The 24,021-nt window shown below is 32.2% G+C and overlaps 2 protein-coding genes across 3 annotated transcripts; both read right to left on the bottom strand.

Moving 5' to 3' along the window:
• Window positions 1-814: 814 nt before the first annotated feature.
• LOC117167669 lies at window positions 815-2,159 on the bottom strand. 2 transcript variants are annotated; one of them, XM_033352772.1, is made up of 2 exons: window positions 2,019-2,159; window positions 815-1,893 (listed from the first exon to the last, which is right to left on the bottom strand). In XM_033352772.1, exons 1-2 carry the CDS (start codon window positions 2,140-2,142, stop codon window positions 1,190-1,192), a joined length of 828 nt encoding a protein of 275 aa, XP_033208663.1. In that variant the 5' UTR covers window positions 2,143-2,159; the 3' UTR covers window positions 815-1,189. The 2 variants fall into 2 exon arrangements, with proteins under 2 accessions (XP_033208663.1, XP_033208664.1); XM_033352773.1 differs by having other exon boundaries at window positions 2,025-2,159.
• Window positions 2,160-11,503: 9,344 nt separating this feature from the next.
• Window positions 11,504-16,576, bottom strand: LOC117167575. The gene is made up of 3 exons (XM_033352617.1): window positions 16,418-16,576; window positions 14,195-14,708; window positions 11,504-12,668 (listed from the first exon to the last, which is right to left on the bottom strand). Exons 2-3 carry the CDS (start codon window positions 14,697-14,699, stop codon window positions 12,307-12,309), a joined length of 867 nt encoding a protein of 288 aa, XP_033208508.1. The 5' UTR covers window positions 14,700-14,708; window positions 16,418-16,576; the 3' UTR covers window positions 11,504-12,306.
• Window positions 16,577-24,021: the final 7,445 nt, after the last annotated feature.

The raw sequence follows: 24,021 nt of genomic DNA, 5'->3' as shown, positions 1-24,021 counted from the left end.
CTTATTTGACAAAGAAAAAATACTTATAATTTTCTTTATTGATTGTAACATTAAATGATTTAAATAATATTTCGGAATTTAATAATAATTTTGTACTTTACATGAATGAGCTAGAAAAACAGCATAAAAATTGTAATAAAGGGTGCAGAACTTATTTTTTCTGTTAATTTTTAATAATGATTTCCAGGAGATGTTCTTGAACTTTAATCGTATATTTAATTGTACATTGTGGATAGTTTTTTGAACTGCAATGCAGTGATTACAAGAGAAGCTTTACTTACGCATATATACATTTCTTAGAATAGTAAGTTTGTAAAAAAACTTGACGTTTGGTACTAGTACACACATGAAGTTAAAGAAATTAAACTAAAATGCATAAGTATGTATATTAGACAAGAAAAACTAATGCTTTTTAAAGACTGTTCCTGATTTACAAAATTATTCAATTTTATTTTATGTGTAATACATGTTACTGAAGACACTATTTTTCACCAGCAGAAAATTTCTTAGTTTGACGAGATTTTTCTCTCAGTCTCATTAAAGCCGTTCCGAATAATCTTGAAAAGTTAAAAAGTTTACAATTTTTTTTAAAGTTAAAAAGTTTAAAACTTTTTTAAAAATTAAAACTCTTAAAAGTTTGCAAAGTTATAACTTTTACAACTTAAAACTTTTTTGCTTCTTTTCTTTCTCAATTACTGGAATTAGATTAAAGAAAAATAAGAAATAAAAAAATTAAATTATTGAACAAATTTCTTAAAATGTGTTAAAAAATTTTAAGATTACTTTAAGCAATGGCTTCTTTCATGTCCCATTCAAACAACTTCACTTTCATTCAACTCTTGCGACAAAAAAAAAGGTTTAAAACATGTGGGCTCTATTCGCAAAATTAGAAATATAAAAAAAAAACATTCATTATGTACTGGACATAATCAGCATTCAACGTATGTATCTTTGCGACCAAGAATAGTCTAGGACATGGTCTGCCAGAAAATGAAAGTCCGTTTTCTCCGAGACAAAAGCATCGATTCTCTCTCGATCGATCAGGACCATCTGGACTTCTGGAGAACGTATCTTTCGACCCTGTCATCCCGGATGGAGAAAGCGGTTTACCGAAAGGAGGCGGTCCAGCCGTTCCATACTTTTCCCTTCGTTCCTTCCCTCATTCATTTGCTGCGAAATTCCAAGAAATTCAGCCATTCATTCCTCCTGGTAATGAGCTTAAAATTGAATTGGTAACATTTTTTTCTTCTTTTCGACTACTTAAATCAGAGACTGACCCAAAATAAACAGGAAAACGAGTTTCTTCATAATTTTGCATTGCAGAATCCAGCGGTAGAGCAACAATTTTTCTTTTTAATTGGGTTTGAGAGATATCAATCCACAAACATTTGTACTTCCCTCCTTCCTTTGAATCCCTGTCTGTTAAATGGCAGTAATATTTTTTATTTTTAAGACTCGGTTTCACTATTGAAGGAGCTTGCACCTTTTTCGTTATTTTCGGATCCACTATGTAATGATAAGTTTTTTCACGCTTATTAAGATTTAGAAAATTACTGATACCCGCATCACCACTTGGTATAACTCGAAACACTTTTGATCCTTTAGCGGAATGTGAATCTAGAAGAAAGTCGAATTTCGTTGTGGATGGAGCAGTTTCAATTGGTGAAATTTCAAACTGCGGTGTGTCTTGTTCATACCAACTCCAACGGTTTTTCATAAATGAATTTTTTAGGCCTAATACCACTGATAGGAGAAGATTCAAATTCGATGCTATAAAATTCATAATCCCAAGGAGTGCTATTTTCGAGAGCATGACTGGCAAAAGTGCCAGGAACTTTAAACCAATTGTTGCGAGAAATGGTATTAGCAGCAACTTGCCAAATATGAAAGTCCCTAGGAGGAAATAAAGTAAGGAGAGTAAAAATTAGTTGAATTTGATCTTTTCCTTACTTTTAATTCCATGTTGAGATTTCTTCTTTATTGAATTTTTTTAATTTAACAGAGTCAAACTAACTTACGTTTACCTGACGTAAAGTCGAGTGTATCTGTCCTCGCAGCTTCTTTTTCAAAACTACTAGAACTAGTAATAGATATGAGAGATAACATAAGAAACACTGATTTTAATCTGGTTCTAAACTTCATCTTGGAGACACTCAAGCACAAATGCGACGCGAATTATTAGTAAAGTGAATTCTGATGTCATTCTTCTTCTTATAGGCCGTTAACACGACATAATTACGTCAGCGTTCGTTTACCGTAGCAAATAAGTTTAAACACTACTTACCTAGAGCATAACGTCACACTTTGTAGTGTATATAAAGTAACTAATTATATCTACTAAAAACATGAGGTGAATTATTAAAGTTTATTATTCTTTGAAAGATTTTTCAAAGAACTATATTTAAAGTGAGTAATTATATTTACTATTAATATTAGGAGAAATATAAATAACTCTTTAAAAAAAAACTAAATTTGTTCTATTTTCAGGTATCATTATCGTCTTGTAAAGATCAAAATAATTCATTCAATTAAATATATAACAAGAATACATGTTTGTACAAAATAAGGAATATGTACAACAAAGTAACAGGATGTAAGAGGAACGTAATTACATCTCTTATGTCCGTAGATTGACAAATGTGTGTCAGTTTGAAATAAAAATACCAAGAAGCCGGTTGCTATAAATTCTGCTAGGCATATTTTGTATAATAATAAAATAATTAATAATAAAGTTTCAAAATATGAATGTATTTTCTTTAACCAAATGTTTTCGTTCTACCAGGAATGCCACATGCATTACTAAACTTCCGACACACCTTGAATTCACCTAACGGATCATCTTTACGACGTAAACAATCATGAAGGATAATTCTGCATTAAGGCTGTGGGCGAGATTTTTCGCATACCTTTCACGCCGCGCCGAATCAAATCAAGTCAATTCAGTTAAAGATCGGTCTTTAATCATATAACTTATTATAATACTTCCGCAGATCGAATAGTGGAACAGGAAAAATTAAAGAGTCAAAAAGATATGGATCATTCCATCATAACCGTCAAATAACTGTTGATTACACTTTATGTAGCAAAAAATATATTTGATTTTCAGGGATTGCGGACAGTAGATCAATTCATAAAAAAACTTACAATGTGGTTCAGCGTTTACACCGTTCTTTTCAAAACGGAGAATTAGAAAGCACTTGTAGGCATTTCTTTTTCTTCATAGGTTAATCATGTAAAATCCTTCATTGTATTTTTTTTTATTACACCATTAAGCCTTTAAATACCTTTTACCTTTCAGGGTATATATTTTCATACTGATCTGGAATTCCCGTGTTGTTTGTGTAAATAACACGTTCATTCCGCAGCACTGCTCCGACCCATGTCGCTGATCAATCTTTCTAGTGATCTCTAGTCCATAAATTTTGTCATGCAAGTTTTTGTGTTTCTATGGCTTTCTATATCTCTTCGACTTAGTGTATTATTTACACATTCTATTCATTATTTCCATGGTCTGCTTCTGGAAACGCTGCCATTTACTTGACCTTGACATACTTGCTTCGTAAGTCGGTCACGTTTCATTCTCTCAACATCCCCAAACCATCTTGACTAATTACTTTCACATATGTCAGCTAGTCTCTCCTCTTCACTACATTCTTTGAGGATTATTTCATTACTTACTTTGTCCGTTAGTACTCTACGGCACATTATTCGTAGGAATTTCATGCTCATCGCGGTGATTTGACTCTTGTCCTTTTCTTGGTAGGTTCAAGCAACCAATTAAGACTTTCAAGGGCTTAAATCTTCGTTTCGACGTGTACTTTCAAATGCATCGTGGTCTTTAAGATAATTAAATATGGCGACTCTCCTATGTCGCCTGGAAGGGGCAAAAGTCATCGATGTTCAGTTAATAGCATTAATTAAAAAGCAACAATTACTCGAAACAGGTTAAAAGTCACCCCAGAGGCGGTTTCGGGGTCACTGATTACGATTCTGGAGTCAGAATATAAGAATTCAAAATGGCGGATCCGATGTGATGGATTTAAGCCAACAATCAAGTTTTGAATGATTCAAATCAACCTGATCGACTTGTAAATTATTACTCAGGGGGTTTTCGGGTCGATGATCACGAATATGAGGTCAGAATATGGCCTCCCATTTGCCCATTAATTATCCGACGTTCATGTTCCATTCATCACGAAACAACAAGCTACATCTAAAAGCAATAAAGAAACATTCTTTCGTTGTTTATGATAATCGTGTGGTCACTCACGAAGAGAACTCTGGTCTTCTTTCCAAGCGAGTTAGTTATCATTAAGCAGTTTAATTTGTTCCTAAATTTAACGGTTGTTCGTTGTTGCACCCAACCGTTCAATTATTTGACATGCGTGTGTCATTTTTCATAAAAACACCAAGCTACTATTAATCGCACAAAATTTCCCACTTGGTCATTCCAATTGTTGTGGCGGATAAACAGAAGTCTGACCTCCCTACCTAACGAGTTTTATATCATGATTTTTTTTCATTCCATCTTTAATTGTTTGTTGTTCGTGTGTCGTTTCTCAAGCGTTTGTCAATCGCGGTGACTAATTTTGAGAACTCTTGTTTCTCTGCGTAGTGATCATTTATCAGTTGATGTTATTTTTTTCCTGTTCACTTAAAGTTTGTGCATTTTAGTCCAAAGAAATCAAAAATTCATATTAATTTGTTTAAAAGGGATGCGCTAATCCTTTGAATATCGATAGGCATATCGGTAAGCGTTTAAGAAAATTTTTGAAACGAATGTTAGCAAAATTCCCACATTCACCTGCGCATTAAAAAACATGTAGAACATGTGCGACTACGTATATTGACGATGACATGTTGAAGTCGCTGGACAGTACGATATCTGTAAAAGCAATAGATTCAGATGCAGCATCTAAATCAGATCCAATCAAGAGGAAGTGCGTATCCAGGGCAGATGAATTAGAAGAACTTCTGAATGGATCGCCTCCGGTTGACTATCCTTATAGTAGCTCCTGATTGTTGGTAAACTTGTAAAATATGTTCCGAATTCAGTACTTCTAAGAGAGTGGCTCAAAAAGCAAACAATTTGAAAGAATCAGCAGGAGTTCTGGCAATTTCTGCTCCGAAAAGTGACAAAAATCTACCAAAGAGTACCACTGAGAAAGTTCTCGAGTTCTATGAAGAGAAGATTAATAGCAGAGTGATGCAAAATAAAAGGGTACGGCAACCGTCAGAGTTGATAAAAAAAAGGTACACAAGCGATTGCTGCTTTCTAACATAAAAAAATTGCATGATCCATTTTTAAGCGAATTCGCAGAACTATGAACAAAATTGCGAAAAACATTTTCGAAAACGCACAACTCGCAATACTTCCGACCGATATGTAGTTGCTTTGCCATTCCGCAACAATCGTGAGTCATTGGGAGAGTCACCATTAATGGCTTTAAAACTTGTTAATGTCCTGGAGCGACGATTCAAATAGAGTTATATATTTAAAAAATCAATATTTATCAATCATTAAAAAATTTGTTAAACTTCGCCAATGTTATCACACGTGATGAGCAACAATTCGGGTTTTATTTACTAAATCATGCGGTACTCAAAGAAAATAGTTTTACCACAAAGGTAAGGGTGGTATTCGATGGATCAGCGAAATCCAACTCCGGTCTTTCTTTGCATGACACGCTTGAGGTAGGACCCACTATCCAAGACGACGTTGTCTAACACATTCTTAGATACCGACTTCACAATTACGTATCAACTGGCGATATCGAAAAAAGGTATCGTCATTACAAAATCCGAAAAGAAGATAGAAAATTTCAACTAATTCTGTAGAGATTCGATGGAATCAATGTGAACCTTTGAAATAAATACCGCCACTTTTGAAATGAGTTCATCTCCATTCCTCACAATACGCGCACTTCGACAGTTAGCAGACGATGAAGGTTAAAAATATCCGAATGCAGCGGTTATTTTTAAAAAAGATCTATATGTAGATGATCTTATTACAGATGCGGAAATATTAGAACAAGGATTTCGCATTCGCGATAATGTAATCAAACTTTTATATCTCGGTGTCTTGAATATACGACAATGGGCGTCAAATGAAACGCAACTCCTACAAGGGATCCCAGAGAATAACGTCAATGAACATCTTCAATTCAACAATGAACAAACATTAAATACGTTAGGAGTTTCGTGGAGTTCCGTGAACAATAAAATAATTTACTTTGTAATGCCTTTGTGTTAAATTCCAAAATCAGTCAACGGAAGATACCCTCTGAGTTTGCTAATACTTATGTAAAGACTGTGACCTCGATGATCGCAATCAAGGACGAAAAATCGTACGAAAATGCATCAGATGCTTTCGTGCTAATCCTATTACAGCTGAATACAAAATGGGCAACTTGCGGAAAATAAGAACGACTGAAGCTCACCCGTTTTGTAATATGAGGGTGAGTTATTGTTGTCCATTTTTTATCAAAGAGAAAAAGTCTCACTTCCTTCCGGGAGATTGGAAATCTTTAAAAAGTCTGTATGTTACAATTTGCAGTTTGAATCGCTTTAATATCTTTATTAGAACTGAAGACAATATAGTTGTGCATTTTTGTACAAAAATCCTTACTTTTTTGTTCACATTTTTCCGTCTGCAAAGCACACAAAATTATCAACATAAACGTCTTCAAACTCATTTACGTAGAACACTTATAGCTTTTATATGTCCGTGTTTTATTGGGCTAGCTTTTTCTTGGCTGAGTTGCTAAGCTTCATAGGCAGATGCCTACCATTTTCTCGCTGACAGTAATGGTAAGCAATCTAAAAACAATCATTGGCGCCAAAGCAATGATAGAAAATTAGCATATTATGTTCGAATTTATTCATCACTTATTTGTAGATATCTTTTGACGACAAAATTGCTTGGACATAGAGGGTTTTGTTAGAAGACTCTAATACAGTTCAATATGACGCATTCTACCGTCGAATATGAAAATAATAAAAGCATTTATCCTTCCCCTTCTAATGAAACTTCACTGCATAACCCAGTGTACAAGCGATCTGCAATGTGCATCACCGTGCAGAGATTTTGGTGGGAAGCCGGTCGGGCTCCGACAGGAAAAATGTGGCCCCGATAGGATAATCTGTCTAGCGCTAAACTGTAAATGAAACACCCTACCCAACAGGGCCCAGATCTGAGCATCCAAAGTAGGGACCAGATATGGCACCTTTTATTTTTATTCCTATAATTAATCAAATTTAAAAAGTTTTGAATATTTTATTGCACACACACACATTCATAATTAAATTAAAATTATAAATATTTTTGAATCTTTTTAATATTCTTTTGGAATGTCTTTTGTTTGACTAACACATATGAGACACGAGGAAGGAGATTTTAAAAGTGAGATTATGTTCGGGAAAATATCAAAAGCATTTAATCTATAATGTTACTAGTCCGAAAATTCGTATGTTTTGTATAAAGTAATTTTTTCAAGTAATATAAATGCGACCTTGACAATATAAATATCTGAAGATTCTATTTAAAATATTCCAAAAACAGGTAAAAATTATTAGATAATTTTTCATATTTATCGCATATTTTCTCGAAAACTATCAGTCATAGGGTAGAAACATTTTTAATATAAAATGTGTGTTATTGGAAGATCTATAACTTTTATTTAAAACCTTTTTGTAAAATTTTATTATGGACTGAAATAAACGGAAAAACATGAAATTTTTATAGTTTGGGGGGGGGGGGGGGGGGGGGGGAGTTGACTTTAAAAATAAAATTTGCAGGTATTTTCACTATCATATTCGTGATCAGCGCATCAAAATACATAGGCATACGAAATTTCGAATTAATCGCAGGTAATCGCTTTTCGGAAGTTTATCCTAGTCTTCATTGCGTATATAAGAAATCTCACTAACAGTTCTGTGTTTCCGAACTCGCAATGTAATTTTTGCTTTTGACATTTTAAGTTCGATGTAAGCAAAACAATATCACGGCGATAACAGCGAATTTGGCATAATATTTTCTAATCTAACCCGACCTGACGTGGTTGCGACGCGAGCCACACAATAGGCATCTCTTAATTTCGTAAAACTGCAATGCGCAACCTTATTATTGCAAAAATAACATTGTATTGCACACTCTTCAGTATATTGCAATTATACTGCGCAGCCTCACGAACCGCAAAAGTGCACTGCGCAGCCCTATGTACAGTACAACTTGACTGAACAGCCCTCTTCCTGCCTGTCTCGCCTTTCCGTCAGCCCCCCTCAACTCCACTCCACTGCACGCTACTCCTCAACACACTACCCTTGTAAAGCACTTTTAGTTAATTAATGCTCCAACTAATTCTGAAGTAAGTATGCTATTTAAAAATACTGGCGCGCTCGAAAAATAAAGACATTTTTTTATTTTAATTTCACCTATAAAGAATTTTTTGTAAAAAAAAATGTAAGAAAGCCGACCTTATTTCACTATCATAAACATATATTTACTAGTTTTTTGTTTGTATATTTGGGAATTTTTTATAGCTTAGCAAATAGTTTGTCAAAATTTCACGTGATTTTGCGAACTACAGAGAAAAATTTTGTTACCGAGAAATATTATTAGTTGGAATGGAAGCTTCTAATGTGTCCCCCTAAGGGTTTACATTTTCTTGCACCTTCTTCCCTACTCATTTGCATACCCCCCCCCCCCCCCCCCCCCCCCCCACACGCTTACTTGGGCCTACATTTGTAGGTGGGTGCTAAACAACCAAGAGCAACAACTTTTAAGTACTTAGAGAAAATCTTTTGCTCTAGAGGTACCGGTCCCGCGACTCTCCGAAAACGAACAACTTACCTTTTTAAGCTAGTGTTCACCGCATGGGCCACCGAGGCTCTTCCACAGTGCGAGGCGGAGGAATCGAACCCGCAAGCCGATGGAGTGAATTCGAAGCCTACGCTTTAGCCCTCACGACCATCGTTCCACTTGAGAAATATTATTACCGTAAAGATTTAAAAAATCCGCGAAAAAAAATACCGTAATAATTATTACCGTATTTTCGTTATATTTTTTGACCTTATATTTAATATAAAAATAATTATTGAGAAAAAAAAGAAAAAATCTAGAGAATTTCTCATGTTTTCTCTTTATCTTTATTATTTTCAATTTAATTTATGTTTAATGAATTTCATATGTTCATTGTACTGATAACTTTTTACTAGATGGAACTTTTTGTATTGTAAATGTTCTTGGAGAGATTTCACTTCTTTTTAAATAAGAAATTTAGTTAAATCAAATACATATTTAAAAATAAGAACTATATAATTTTTTATATATGCTATATTTGCTCATCATAATGACTATATTAACTATGACACGTTGACTAAATCAGTAAAAAGCGAATTATGGACCTGAGAAAAGAAATATCTCTTGATATAAATAAAAATTGTCTCACAAATTACTCTGGAGCTTCATCTATTTTAATCCTAAAATTTTAGAACCAAATCGTTGAGTATTTTAGGCTATAGGTCAACTAAACTGCTAAATCCAAATTTTAGGGCTAAAGAGTAAAATACCTTTATAAATGATAATTTATTAAAAATTTCCTAAAATATTCCTATGCAAATTATTTAGTAAATTTATCATAAGAGTTTTAGAGGAATCGGTTAAATATTGTAGGTTACACGTCGACTAAACTGCTAAAAATTATACGGTTTTCATATTTTCGGAAGCTACTGTGTCCAGTTCCTGAAAAATGAACAAATTGTGTGTACAGGAGTAATTTAACAATTTTTTAGTAATTCCAAAGATTTTATGCAACTCTATGATGAGTTAATTGAAATATTTACAAGAGGGTCTAGGTTCATAAATAGATTAAGAAAATATATACCCGCTATTTACTTGGAAACGGTTCACTACAAGGAGAGAAATTTAAGGATATTAATTCAAGGAAGTTCTCCTGGATTTTATTTACGTTTTGGCGCAAGAACTAGGATCTCGGAACCTTTTCTTTTAGAACAACGGCCGTTGCTCTAAAAGCATCGTAATTAACACTTTATATTTAAACTTCATTAATTCATTCAAAAATCTACCAATCTAGAATATGATAGCTAAACAATGATGAAGACATTTTTCAATTTGACTTTTTTAATTTAAGGCGATACTGATACCTAAATCGATTTATTTATATTAAAATAAACTTGTATTAGTTCTTCAGGTTCTTTTATCACTGTAAAACTTTAGAATGTGGTGTCAACATAGAGTCCAGTTTACAGTAACACGTTCCTCGTTACTCCACTTTGCACTGAGTGCATGCAGCTTTAATCACTGGGAAGATGCACGCACATACTACTTACTCGCTAAGCATGAAACTTACGCTCTATTCGATATAATGAATTGAAAATGAATCAGGCTCAGAAAAATGGCAAATAAATAAAAGTATTTATTTGTATCCGAATTACGTTATTTAAGCCTGAGAACCCGAAAATTAAAAAAAAAAACAGAACACCTTCCAATTGTTGGGATCGATTTATGAACAAAGATACCACTTGTCTATATCCACATATTTCAAATTCCTCACTATTCATGATAAACTTCTTGCCTTTTGGAAGAAGAAAACAAATAAAACATGAAATAATAATTTACACTTACCTTAAAATTCTTTATACCATAAACCATCCATAGACTCATTTCATGATTAGGCAATACAAAATATAAATAATGGACAAATTTGAGGTATCTTATACAAATAATGACTGTTAAGAATTTACCATAAAATATAAAAGTTTTGAAATTACGCTATAAAAATATATGAAAATATAAATACGTATAAGCCAATAGAATTATAGGCGCTGCCTAAACTTTTCCTCTTATAATCGCACAAGGATCTGATCTACATGCATTTTCTCTTTCGCTATCGAATTTATGGACTGACAAACATACTCTACTTATTTGGCTCACTAACCGAGCATGCCATCTGACAATGAAAAAATATTCGTGTGTACATTGAACGGTTAGTAGAACGTGCAATTAAACACTTTACTTGATAAAATGCATTTTCACTTAACTTTCTAATACTTGAGTTCTGGTTTTAAAAGTTCGTCTTAAAATAGCCATCCCTTTAAATATTTTGTAGTGCAATCACTGTGCACTTTGATTTAAATTAATTATCATGATGTAATTATTCAACAGTGCTTGAGGAAGTTAAGATTCACATGTCTAACTGCAATTTTCACGTTATTAGATAGTTTCCGTTTTTAATCAACTTATTAATGTGTGTATTTAATCGAAGCGTAAAATTATTCATTTTTTATACTGAAGTCAACACTTTTGGGTTAATTAGCTAGAGACAAAGAGAAATATGTTTTCAGGTGCAGATTATCATTCAAAGTGAACGAATTATTATATAACGAGCTTTCTGTATGTTCTCGTATACTTTTAATAATCAAATCTAATATTTCTCTTTGTGCAGATTATTTCTATTAAACAAAGATAATCTCCGTCTTATACAAAATAATAAATATTTATTTTCACAATGGACAAAGAAAGTTATGATACAATCTTCACTCTCGTTGGAGAGTTGAAATAAATTGATTACTTAATTAATTCGATGAGGGGATGTTACGCGAATGTCGTGGCGCGACTTATTAGCTAATTCATTTCTACAGCATGTCTAGGTCAATTGGGTCCTAAGTTCTGTCGTCTTCTGTTGATATGGTCACTGGTAATCTTGTCAGATAGTCTTTTGTCAACTTAGTCTAGTTTTTGTCTTGTTGCGTCTCGATTCATTATCTCAGTCTCGACTACAAGTCTTCAGTCACACTTCGGTTCCTAGTCGTAACCTTGATCAGTTCTGTCTGGTATTAAGGCAGTTAGTTCCATGACTATCTCGCTCATGAGAAAGTAGGTGAGTAGTGCGTGCATGCATATCGCAGAAACGCACCGTGATGATCACCATTCTAAAAAACACCTCCGTAATCTTCGTCTGTAATACAGGTCAATTTTCTCTACTGGTGGGAGTCAGAGTCTAGTTCGTACCAGTCCGGGTCCATTCCTTGATGATAAATAAATAAACGATATAATATCCGGTTCTCAATCGTCGAGTCTCCTGACGATTAAGAACGTACATATGAAGATGGCTTTGGGGATTGATGAGGTGATATCTAGGGAAAGATTTTTAAGTTACGACATAAATTAAACGGCAAGATTATGCACGTGAGAAATTTGGCAAGGCCAAAACGAGATCCCGGAAGTCAGTTTTGGTAGGTAGTATGACTACCTGAGACCAGGGTCAAAGGTTGGCGGCTATTGGCTCATTTTGGATGAGCAGAATAGGCTAACTCCTGGGCATCAGGAACTCCAGCCAAAGGTGGTTGATTGTGGAAAGTTCTTGCCCATCCACTGGAATAACTGTCACCGCCATGTCCATGGCCCTCGCTGAAGCTGTGACTGGCACTGTGGTGTGGATGAGCGACAACTTCGTAGGTTACGTGCTTTTGTTGAGAGAAGAGCTTCTTAAGACCGATGATACCAGCTAAGAGGAGCGCAATTTTGGAGAGCAGAAGAGCCTTTCCAACTAGCAGAGCCAGACCCTTGAAGGCCAGACCTCCAATGAGACCGATTTTCAGGACTGCCGCTGCCAGAAGTGGGCCCATGTTGTTTTTTTTACCACGCCCTAAAATTATGGACAAATTATTAATGTATTAACATCTTTGTGGATAATGAGCTGATAAGCTGACAGTTTCATAGCAGAGATAGAGAAAGAAAGAGCCCCAAGCGATGAGAATAAAAGAACAATATGTTACTGCTTTCTGAAGAAAAAGTAAAATGGAATATAAGTGAATGATTTTTTTTTTTTTTTTTGGTTAAACCTGCTAAATTTATAGTTAGTTGATGTTACAATAGCTTCTAAGTAACGACCGCCAAATAATGTTCTAAAGTAAAATTTTCCTCCTATGTAAGATTTACCACGAAAAAATTTAGCTTTTAACGTTCACTAAGTAAAGTTCACCCAGTGTCGTTCACCGAAAAAGGTTCACTAAGTGAAACTTACTAAACAAGTTTAAATAATTAATTGTAAACTAGTAACGTTTATCAAGTCATTTTTACACAGTAACATATATTAGGTAAAATTCATGCAGTAAAATTCACCTCGTAACGTACATCTAGTAACCAAGATGATATTAATGTGTTGATCAAGGTATATATATAGAGTAAAGATGGAAGTTAAAGAATCATAACGTGTGATGATTACAGGTCAGTTAATTACTGGCTAGTAATCAGCATGCGTTGTGATTCTTAAACTTCCATCTTTACTTGATGTTGAGCTGGTCATTTTCATCAAGTAACATTTACCCAATTTTTTCCCAAAATAGTGTTTGTCCAGGAACCTTTTTTCACTACGATTTTTTTTAAAGCAATACAATTTTTCTGAATATTTGGAACCAGCTGCGCATTTCAACCCACCGTCTATTATTAGAACAGTTAGTACCATGCTAAAAAGTTCTTTCTTTGTTATAATCATATAGAAGCAAAATAGATATTATTGTTTTGCTTGAACATATAATATATTAGATTATAAGAATGTATGGTCAAGTTAATTGTATTTTTTCAAATACGGAGAAATATAACCGGCAAGAAAAGTATTATTATAGTTTTAAATCCACATGCAAATTCTTTCATTTATAATCAGAATAATAATAAGAACATCCTTGGATGAAATATAAAATAAAATCCTCAAAGAAATAATATCTGCTTTTAAATTAATGAGTCACTAATGACAGATAAACGCCATAACATAAAAAAATGTGATGCCCCTTCAAAACTCTAGTTACCAAAAAAAATTGTCTCTGTGACTATAATGAGACGTAACTCTTAATAAGAGGACGCCTTTTTCAAATAGACATTTCAATAATTAGACCTTAATCAAATTATTATCTAACACCTAAAAACATATTTTCAATCTTGCCGATGATGTTAGTTTCTCTACAATTTAGCCCATCATCATAAAACTCATTATTCACTCTATGAAAGCCATTAATAGTAATATAATCATGACTGTGCAAGAATTATCAGAAAAAGTGCAAGTGTCAAGATCAAGAAATACTTTCTCGAAAGAGTAAAAGTCAATTATTGGATATGAGAAACAAAAAATACAATAAAACCTTTCATTAATTAAAAATTAATAAGAAAGATAATTACCATCTTGAACAGCATCATCAGCGCGTTCAATGGAAAGTCCCAAGTTGAATGATCCGGTTTCGTCCTCGGAAGCAGAAACAACAACATCCTCTTCGGGAAGAATTCTCCACTTGATGCTACGAGATTTAACAAAAGCGTAGAATTTGTTGGCTACAAGATCTAAAATTTCGGTCTCGTCGTCCTTGCTCCTTCCAGCTTCGAATGTAATGACCTCCTCCGTTGCTTGGCTGGTTTTTCTAATTTCGATGTCATCAGTGAGTTCAATGGAAGCCTTTTTCAAAAGTTTGTTCATGTAGGTGACCAATTTCAACATCACACAACTGTTGATGTCATTTTGAGAGCATTTGGAATTGAGTTTGCGTAGAAGTTCCTCCTCGTATTTCGCACGATCGGTCAACGTCACGGACTGCTGCTCGAGGACGCTGATTTTGTCAAGCTTCTCCAAAGGATTGGCAAGAGTCCAACCCACAGCACAGACTAGTAATAACCCCAGTATCATCTTCATCTTTTCCTTCTGAAAATGCAAATGTAACAATGGAGTAACTGTTTTGTGGTGTTCAAGCGATTTTCTGTGGTCTAGTTCTTAAGAAAGAACTGAACAGAGAATAGTCTACTTGGATTTTCGTGAAATTACCTTTTATAAGATATTAGTTGGCACTAGATCAGAAGAATTTTATTGACAAGTAAAATTTACAAAAATTATATAAAATTATATTTGAACAGTATGGAAAAAATTATCTTCTTTCAAATCAAATATAGGAAAATAAAAAAATGTAATAGTAATTTTACACCATGCAGTAAAATACAATCATATTTAAGAGTTTATAAAAGTCAGGCTGATGCAAAACTAATTTAAAAATAAAGAATGTTTTATTTTCGGTAAGAGAAAGGTCTTATTTTCAACACATGTAATTAATATATTGTTATAGGAATTAAGCAAATGGATTTATTGTTTGCCTTTATCTGAAGATTGCTTTGTAATAAGTTATAAAGATTCGAAATATTTCAATCAAAGTTATTATTATCACCTCTTGCATTTGCGGCGTTACCACAAATTGACCTACATTAGGATTTTTCTTGTTTGGCATTTTTTTCCACATGTTTTTGTAGATTGAAATAAATCATAACTTTTGAAATAGATGATTAGTTGACATAAAAATAAGTAAATAAGTGTTCCTGCGTTTTGTTTTTAAATTTTTGGTCAGGATTCAAATTGTACTGTAATTTCAAAAGAAAATAGAGCTTTTTCACTATTAAGAAATATTCGACTTTTATTTCATATAAAAAAATGTTGTAAATGGCTGTTAAAAAAAAATAATATGAGTTTTTTTTTTTTATAATATGAATTTAAAACAAAGAATTAAAACCTGTTGATTATTTTCTTGGCTTACATTAGTGACCAGCAACAAATTTGGGATGACTTTGAGTACTTTGAAAAAATTTGGAAAAATACTGCAGTTTATTAAATGAATTCTTGTATTAAAAGAAACCTTCTGGAGTTATAGCCAAAAATTTTTTTTAGAAATGTAACAGTTGATGTTTATTTGGAATAAATGGAAATTTAAAAAATTTAAAGTATTCGCCTAGTGAAAATTTGTCCATTTAAGATAAAAATTGACAAAAACAAAACGTATGACTTTTAATAATTTCAAACAAGCACTATATTCAAATTTGCAACATTGCTATTTCATTTCTTTAATAAAATGTATGAAGCTTGAAAACAAAACTATTTAAAATTCATAAGAGGCTTTGTTTGGAAACCTGAAGCACAATATGGTAGACAATAAAGTAGAAGTGAATATTAAAAGTATCATCACTTGAAAAATTTCTTCCCATAATATTAGTTACGTAATGAGAAATTGACTCTTGATATATATTTTTGAAAAGAATTCTAGATACAAAACCATAATATCCGAATCAAATATATTTTAAACTTGCAAAAGCCGACACTCTTTCAAATTTGCTCCCTTATCAGTATTTGAGAAACTTTTGCGAACCATTTATATGATTCAGTTTCCCAACAATCAATTAAAAAGTGATTAATTGTGAGCCAATCATGACACTTGAACTTAGTAACTGAATTAGTGATGTTAAAAGAGCTATGGAAATTGCCAAATTAGAAAAAAATTTATTCACACTCGTCGAATGTAAACTCGTTCATTTAATTTCGATAAGAATATCCAAAAAAGCGTGGTCCTCTCACTCGCTGGCAAAATCACTCACCTCGAAAGACGTTATAGTCCGAATCTCCGAAGTTAAGGATGCGCGCGAAGCACACTTTGTCACCTACAACCCTTCGCGTATTTCTATATCTATCCCTTGGCGGAGGAGGCCCTTTTTCGATGTATGAACGAGCGGAGTAAGGCTTCTGAACTGCATCTCTCCCCGGCCAGTTTATATACGTAGATCTCGCTTAGTAGATTACACGAGGTATACGAGAAGTCGCCTCCACCAGGAGGTGGAGAGGCTCGGTGGTGGGAATCATTGCTTGTATTCATCCTGAGACGCATGGCACCCGCAGAAGAAGAAAAGAAAGAAAGAGACAGACCGACCATAAGATGAGGATGGTTCTTCATCGTGCATGGAACGAACTGGTTCCCGCAATGAGATACACGATACAATGCGTGCAAGTACACCAACGCGTAAGTCGGCGTACATGAAGGCGCGAAACACACACACACTTTCATCTTTGCAGAGGATAACGCCACAAACACAAGTGCAAATAAACATGATGTGTTTGCTTGTGTCAGAGCAAAAGTAAAATGCACACCTTTATTTCTTGAGATAAAAGTATGAAGAAAACACATACTTAAAATCGTACCACCACTAACTTACCCAACAACCCAACCCACTACGAGAACCGTGTCACGGATGTAGAGCACGCACGCTGTCCATCCCGTCTGAATGTATACGCCTTATATGATCACTATTGCCATTTAGCGTCCCCTGCAAAACGCATCCGATCCTAGTTGCACTGTCAACATCATCAACGAAGATCCTCCAGTTTTTGTCGAGTGTACGACAATGTACGGAAGTTTGCGATTAACTTTATTGTGGGACGAAAAGAGTTTACGGATGAAGACTAGAAACTTAGAAGTTAAGTGTTTAAATTTTTCGGAATAGATAATATGGGAAAGATCATTAAATGCAATTATTATGAACTAGTTATTAAATGCAGAAATATCAAAAAGAGAAAGAGATGTATTGCTTGGTTTTCCTAATATTGGGAACCACTACTATCATTTCAGATACCTGTCAATCAACAGTACAGAATAAATTTGAAGATACTCAGTGATAAAGATTGTTCTGTGGACTTATGGAAATCGAAGCACTACAAGAAGAACAGCAAGAAACACTGATAGTCATTTTTAACTTTGCTATTGATTTGATATTTTCATCTAAGATAGTTAGATCGTCTTCGGTCAAGAAGAAATTAGATGGTATTTGATGGTAAAGATTTTGGTGTCGACACATGGTGATATATAGATACTGAGAGAAGAGCACACTGATATTAATTCCTAATAACAAAAACAATATTGTGAAACTCATAAACATGGTTTGTTACCGTTGTTAAGAAACTTATTTCCTAAATAAATTGGCATTATTAAACTCATGTACAACTCTACAGAAAGTTTTTTGCAACCCATATAAATTGAATGATTCTTATTATCTTTAAAGGCTTATTGCTAAATTTATTTAATACTACTGCTAGTACTACTAGCTAACATAGGTTTTCAATTACTAGATATGGTTTGTCAAAATGTTGTATTTATTAACTCTTCTCTACTTCTACAGAAATTTATGATTTTAGGAATCACTTATAAGCTTTTAAGATTTAATAATTTAGGAATGGTTAATGTGAGAATGAATTTGACGAAAATCTACTGTGAAACAGTAACTTCAGAAAGAGGATTTTAAATTTTATAACCACCTTTCATCAGTACTGATTTAAGTGATCATTATTGGAATTTGAATTTCATTCAAAAAGGAAGCCAAACCTAGTTGGATTACGTTCTATCACTGTCAATACTCATTGTGCAAAAATTTACAAAATCAGAATTCAGCAGATATAGGTGGATCGTAAAGGAAATTTCCAATGATTATTAATTATTAATTTTTATTATTATTACCTAATTATTAACACATTTCATTTGTAACTCAAAGGATGTATTGGAGGCTATTTGAGGATAAGCAATATGAAAAAGATGGCACTGATTAGTATTAAGGAATTATCCGTAACACTAATTGATCAAGAAAAGCGGTAGGAGTTTTCATGGATTTTTCTGTGACATTAGTTCTAAGCAATCTAGAAAAATACACCCTTAGTCTTACGGAAAATTCTAGTACTGAAGACAGTTCGGACAAACATTGTGAGGCTTTAAAGTTCTTTTAAATTTAAAACGCATAATAAACGAATAAAATAATTCATTAAACTTTTTTATATTATCATTATAATGAAAAGGTATTAGTTTTATGTAAAACTGACTGACATAAATTTCTTTAGATCTTCACGTTTTTAGATCCCTAAATCCGAAAAAACCGTGTTTGCGATGGTTTTTGTCTCTTTCGTTGTCGTTGTTGTTGTCGTCTGTATACCAGATAACATTTGAAAGAATAATCGCATCAAGTTGCAATTTAGTACAGAGATTCAGGGACAAAACGAAAGATTCGTTTCGTTCACCAGTTATTTTGGATGAAAATTTAAAAAATCTTTTAGAGTTATAGCATATACAAAATTAAAATAAAAAGAGAATGGAAACTTTCAGTAAAACAACGCACGACATGAAAAAGTTAAGAAAAGAGGAAAGTTTCTTTTTTAAATCCCTACAAGATTATGATGAAAACTTTTTAATTTTTCTGGAAAAAACAAATATTCAAATTATGATTGTACAAAGGATAATTCAAAGTAAAAATTCCATTCTGCGGTCTAACTGCAAGATTCGTAAACAGATGCTTTAACACAAATGATGCACCCAAAAAGATTAAAAAATTTGTTGTTGATCAATTTTTGATAAAACACGTAATTTTTGCTTTCTTTGTAAAAAAAATTAAAAATTAAAAATTTAATTTTCGGATAAACGTCAAACGCTACGAAACAAGTAACTGAAAAAAGTTGTTCGCCTATGAGAAAGAAATACCAATAACAATTTATTTCACAAAATTTCATTTAATAGGATAGTCTTTTTTTTAATTGTAAAAAACGACGAATGTTTATTTCAATACCAATGCATATTATGAATTGTAATTATAAAAATTGTATATAATTTGTTTCACTATGTATAATTTTTCAGCCGAGGAAAGTAAGTGTCCATTAAGTTTTTAATACGAATTAAGCAGGATGAAAATGAATGTTATTCACTTCCCTTAATTATTAACAAAGCTAAATAAGCTTTCATTTCTATATTATGCTTGCAGGGCACTAAACTTAAATAAAAAGCGAACAATAAAATTGTGTTCATTTTCTAATAAAGTATTCAATCTTTTCAATAAAGCACAGACATTTTATGCAAATTATGGAAAGATATTGAAATCCTAGCTTCCTTACGTTGGGGAAAATTCCTTTATTTTTTTAATGAAGAGCCTTCTTTTACATTCAGTTTTCACTCTTGCCTTCGGTTTAAAAAAAATACTAACGGCAATAAGAAAGCTCGTAAAATGAAACGTCTGCTGGGTATTTTCTTTCTTGTTTTTGTAATTTGGGGATCTGCAATATGAGCAAGCTGTGTATACTTATTTGCGACTTCAAGGAACAGTGAATATTAAGTATGGAAAATATGTATATATAATTTTGGGAATTGGGAGCTGTTTGGTTAGAATTGAAAGTTTAGTAATTAAACGCATAAGTAGTTTATATGGAGTACATATGTTTGCGGCACAATCACCTTTCGCACAAAAAGAAACTGGAGCTGAAAGTCATTAACAAATTTTAAACGGTCTTAAGAATATTAAGATTCAGAAAAATCTTACTTGGAAAAACAGATTATTTAAAAAAAGTTCACTACAACTTCAGTGATTTAAAATCCATTAAAGCAATGTATTTTGTATTTGAGTTGAGGAATGAATAATGAAGTTATTGTCTATATATATAATTAATGTCGGTTTTATAAAGCACAAAGAAAAATTAACTGGTTAAAGACAGTAATTTGCGCCTTCATTAAAAAAATTCCTTTCACGAGGTGTACATAAGAGAATAATAAAATGATGTTTATATATTTTTTGACGTCGCAAGAAAGTTTCCCATGATCTCAAATATGTTATGAACTTTTTCTCAAGCATATAAATTATTTACTGTTTACTATTAATTAAATTTCGACGTCTGCAGGGAAAAAGCATATCACTTGACCTGTTATATTAAAAATTATTTATTAAACTGATCTAAATCTAACTCTAAATAGTTTATTTTGGATCTACTTTGTTTTTTTTCTTAATAGGAAAATTTTATACAAAAGATATTGTCTGGGTCAAAATTATGGCTTTCGAATTTCATTGAGGCATGATGCGAAGGTTGATACAGAATCTATTAAAACTATAAACTTTTCCCGAGTGCAAAATTTTGCAACCTGAAGGGTTTATCATATACTAAAAAGGAAGGATTTATTCTATTTTTATGCATTCCCTTAATTTTGCCCAAACTCTAAAAAAAATTTCTTTGTGTTCTGCTTGAGTATATTATTATTACTTCTTTATGGTATAAGATGATGGAAATTCTTGAAGCACACTAACTCAAAGCGTTATGCTTATCCACATAATCATCAAAGTGGTTAATTAAAAGCCTGCTATTTTAACTTTGTAATCTCTCCGCAGATTGCCATGGATAAACGTCTCCATGCACCAAGAACAGAACATAAGAAAGCACAAAATTCGAATTCAACTTCCAACTACTTTCTTATCTAATCTATATTCAAATTAGTAATAAAATATTGCAAGGCACATATAAATTGTTTAAATGAAATTCTAACATTTAAACATTTCACATATAAAGATTCTTGATAGATTAAAGAAGCAGGTACCATTGTATTTCCTTTATTAATATAATTTTTTATTATAAAACATGTTAAGATAGTATAAATATCCAATGTGATGTACAAAAATTAAATTTGAATATTCACTCGGTTATTTACAAAGTTCAACCAGATCCTTGATTCTTTAATATTTCTACAGTGTAAAATTTACAGAAAGTAATTAAATTTTTATGTTGAAAGGTGGTTTTAGCAATCAATTTTGTGAACAAATTCTGTTTAATTTCTTGAAATTATTAACATTATTTAAGAAAATATGACGAAAATGCCAGATAACAAAATAGAAGAATTAAGATTAAAACTTATAAAATGATCTAATGATTACTCAAGTAATAGCTTTCATAAAACAAACAATGTTTTTAAAAATCATTCGAATTAAAATGATAAATGGAGTATTACAGTAGTCAGGATCAGATATTTGTTCTATCAAAATGTACTGTAAGTATTCATTCATTAATAAATTTTTTTCAAAAATTTCTACAAAAGTGACCTAAAAAGGTAATTTTAAAATTCTGAAGAGGTTAACAATGAGAGATTAAGAGACCAAAAAATAGAAGCTCATTAGGTAGACTACCCATTTGAAAAAGTTTAATTTGCAATTTTCACAATTTATTTTTAATTTAACGTTACTTTGTATAAATAAACATTAAAAACGCCGTTATTGCGTTTAAATGATCGCATCCAGATTTTAATTAAAAAATTTATTTCATTTCTTTTATTGAAAAACATATGGGCAACAGAATTAATTGGGCAAAGAGTAAAAATAATAAAAATAAAAAACAATGCTTGGACATAATAATAGATTTAACACCGTAGTTTTACGTCATTTTAGACACTTTTTTAATGATTTTGAAATCAATGCTAAGAAAAATAGGTTTACAAACAATGCTCAGAGATTCGTTCAAAATTAATATGATTGTACAATTTGGAAAAGATAGGAAAGTAGATAAACAATGTGTGATTTACAAATTTAAATATATAGAGTGTAAAGCGATTTATGTAGAGAAAATACGCAGGGTTCTTGGAATGTGGAGAGATTAAGACCGAAGAAATTTTCATGAAAGTTATAAATATCCTTTGGAATATATTATAATGTATAAATGAATAGATGATAAATACTATAAAATTAAAATATAATTAGTAAAGGGAGAGAGTAACCAAGCCATCTGTTTTTGTTTTAATATTTTTCGAAGTATTGAAGGACTGGAATAATCTAAATAAATTGGTTTTGAATCGGCTACAAATAATTACATGTATTTGGTATTTATATATCTGATAATAAAAGACTGTTACATGTATCAAAGAAAAAAATTTCTTATAAAGGATTGGATTAGCAATAAGTAAAGAAAATAGGATAAATCCATTCGAAATGATGCGTTAATAATGATCAGAATGTTGTATCTCAAAGAGATCAAGGGTATGTATAAGAATAATTTAAGTATAGTATCATATAGAGGAAACCATCTAATTGATCATTCAGTTTAATGAAATTATTGAACCATTAAATTGAAATTTTGCAGTTTTTAGATCATTTTGAACATCTTAGTACAAAACACAGTAATTTTAATTTATATATTTCAAAGGATACAACTTTTGTAATACGAGGTTCTAATAGCATAGAATTCTTTTGTGAATCAAAACATATAAAAACTTTAAACAGTTTCTGGGATTCTGGTTGTAGAATCGGAAATTTTGTTTGCAATTCTATATTGTCGAAGAAAGGACTATAAATTTCTTGTGAATAGATTATATAATTACCATGTATTTTTACATATAGCAATAAGAGAGCCATAAAATGGGTAAGAAAACATATAAGAAGTGGAGGATCTCCTCGTTTCCGACGGTTACACAATAAATTCTAACGTTGCAGCCTCTTTAGCCTGTAATTTCAATTTAAATGATTTTATAATTCGAATCACCATTGGTTCTCATACCTGCTTATGATAATATGCTACTAATTCGAGGAAATGAGTTTTGAATAAGGATTCTAAAATTCTTTAAATCGTATACGTATATCCTGGCTTATTTAAGGCTAAAGTGCCGTGAGATATTTAAAAAGAAAGTTTATTCTCTGATGTGCTGTTACACCTGAAGCATGACAAATGAACATTAGATGTAGACAAGTCTTTAAGAGTCATGCCATATACGACTACAACCCTGGTAAGCTCCTGCATCTACTCATTCCATGGCCTCCATATAGTACAAATGTCCTTGATCTTGAGCAGGGATTTAGAAGCAGAAAAATTAATAGCATAATAGCAGGTATTATAGGCCTCAGCGGTATTGAAGGCATATAACGTCTACTCTAATTGTCTGACTTCATCGCCTTGCGAAAAATATAGAAATAGTTCGCTTTGTCATGAGAAGAAGAAAAAGAAAAGGAGAATAGTTCTACTTTTGAAGCCAGAAAGAGAACACGGGTAATTGCTTGCAATATACATATTTAATTTAATAGAAACATATCTTTTCTTCAAGTGCAGGAATTATACTAACGATATTGTTTAATGAAAGAAAAAAATTAATCTAAAGATTTTTAAAGGGTTGATATAGGACTCTAAAATATTTCGAAAATGAAGATCTAAAGTCCAAGATGTATGAGCTCGAACCTTCCCAAAATTGTGGAAGTTCTTGAGTACATCCCTGATTTTCAAACTTTCGGTTACAAGAACAGTTTCGAGTTCTCAAAAGAACTTGGGTAGAAAACTTTTTATTTTCACCAGGAAATCGCGCTTAACAATCGGCTCGACTCGAAGTTTCGAACTTCTTGTATACCAATAAAAACCAGTCTAATTACCTTTCAATTGTATT

This window comes from Belonocnema kinseyi, chromosome 2, assembly GCF_010883055.1.
Source record: "Belonocnema kinseyi isolate 2016_QV_RU_SX_M_011 chromosome 2, B_treatae_v1, whole genome shotgun sequence".
Taxonomy (NCBI): domain Eukaryota; kingdom Metazoa; phylum Arthropoda; class Insecta; order Hymenoptera; family Cynipidae; genus Belonocnema; species Belonocnema kinseyi.
This window is presented reverse-complemented; position numbering and strand designations above follow the sequence as displayed.

Coding starts and splice junctions, on each gene's coding strand:
- LOC117167575 (XM_033352617.1), bottom strand. CDS start 14,699: ATGAAGATGATACTGGGGTTATTACTAGTCTGTGCTGTGGGTTGGACT. Junction 12,669..14,194: donor TGATGATGCTGTTCAAGATG/GTAATTATCTTT, acceptor CCATAATTTTAG/GGCGTGGTAAAAAAAACAAC.
- LOC117167669 (XM_033352772.1), bottom strand. CDS start 2,142: ATGAAGTTTAGAACCAGATTAAAATCAGTGTTTCTTATGTTATCTCTC. Junction 1,894..2,018: donor CGACTTTACGTCAGGTAAAC/GTAAGTTAGTTT, acceptor ATTTCCTCCTAG/GGACTTTCATATTTGGCAAG.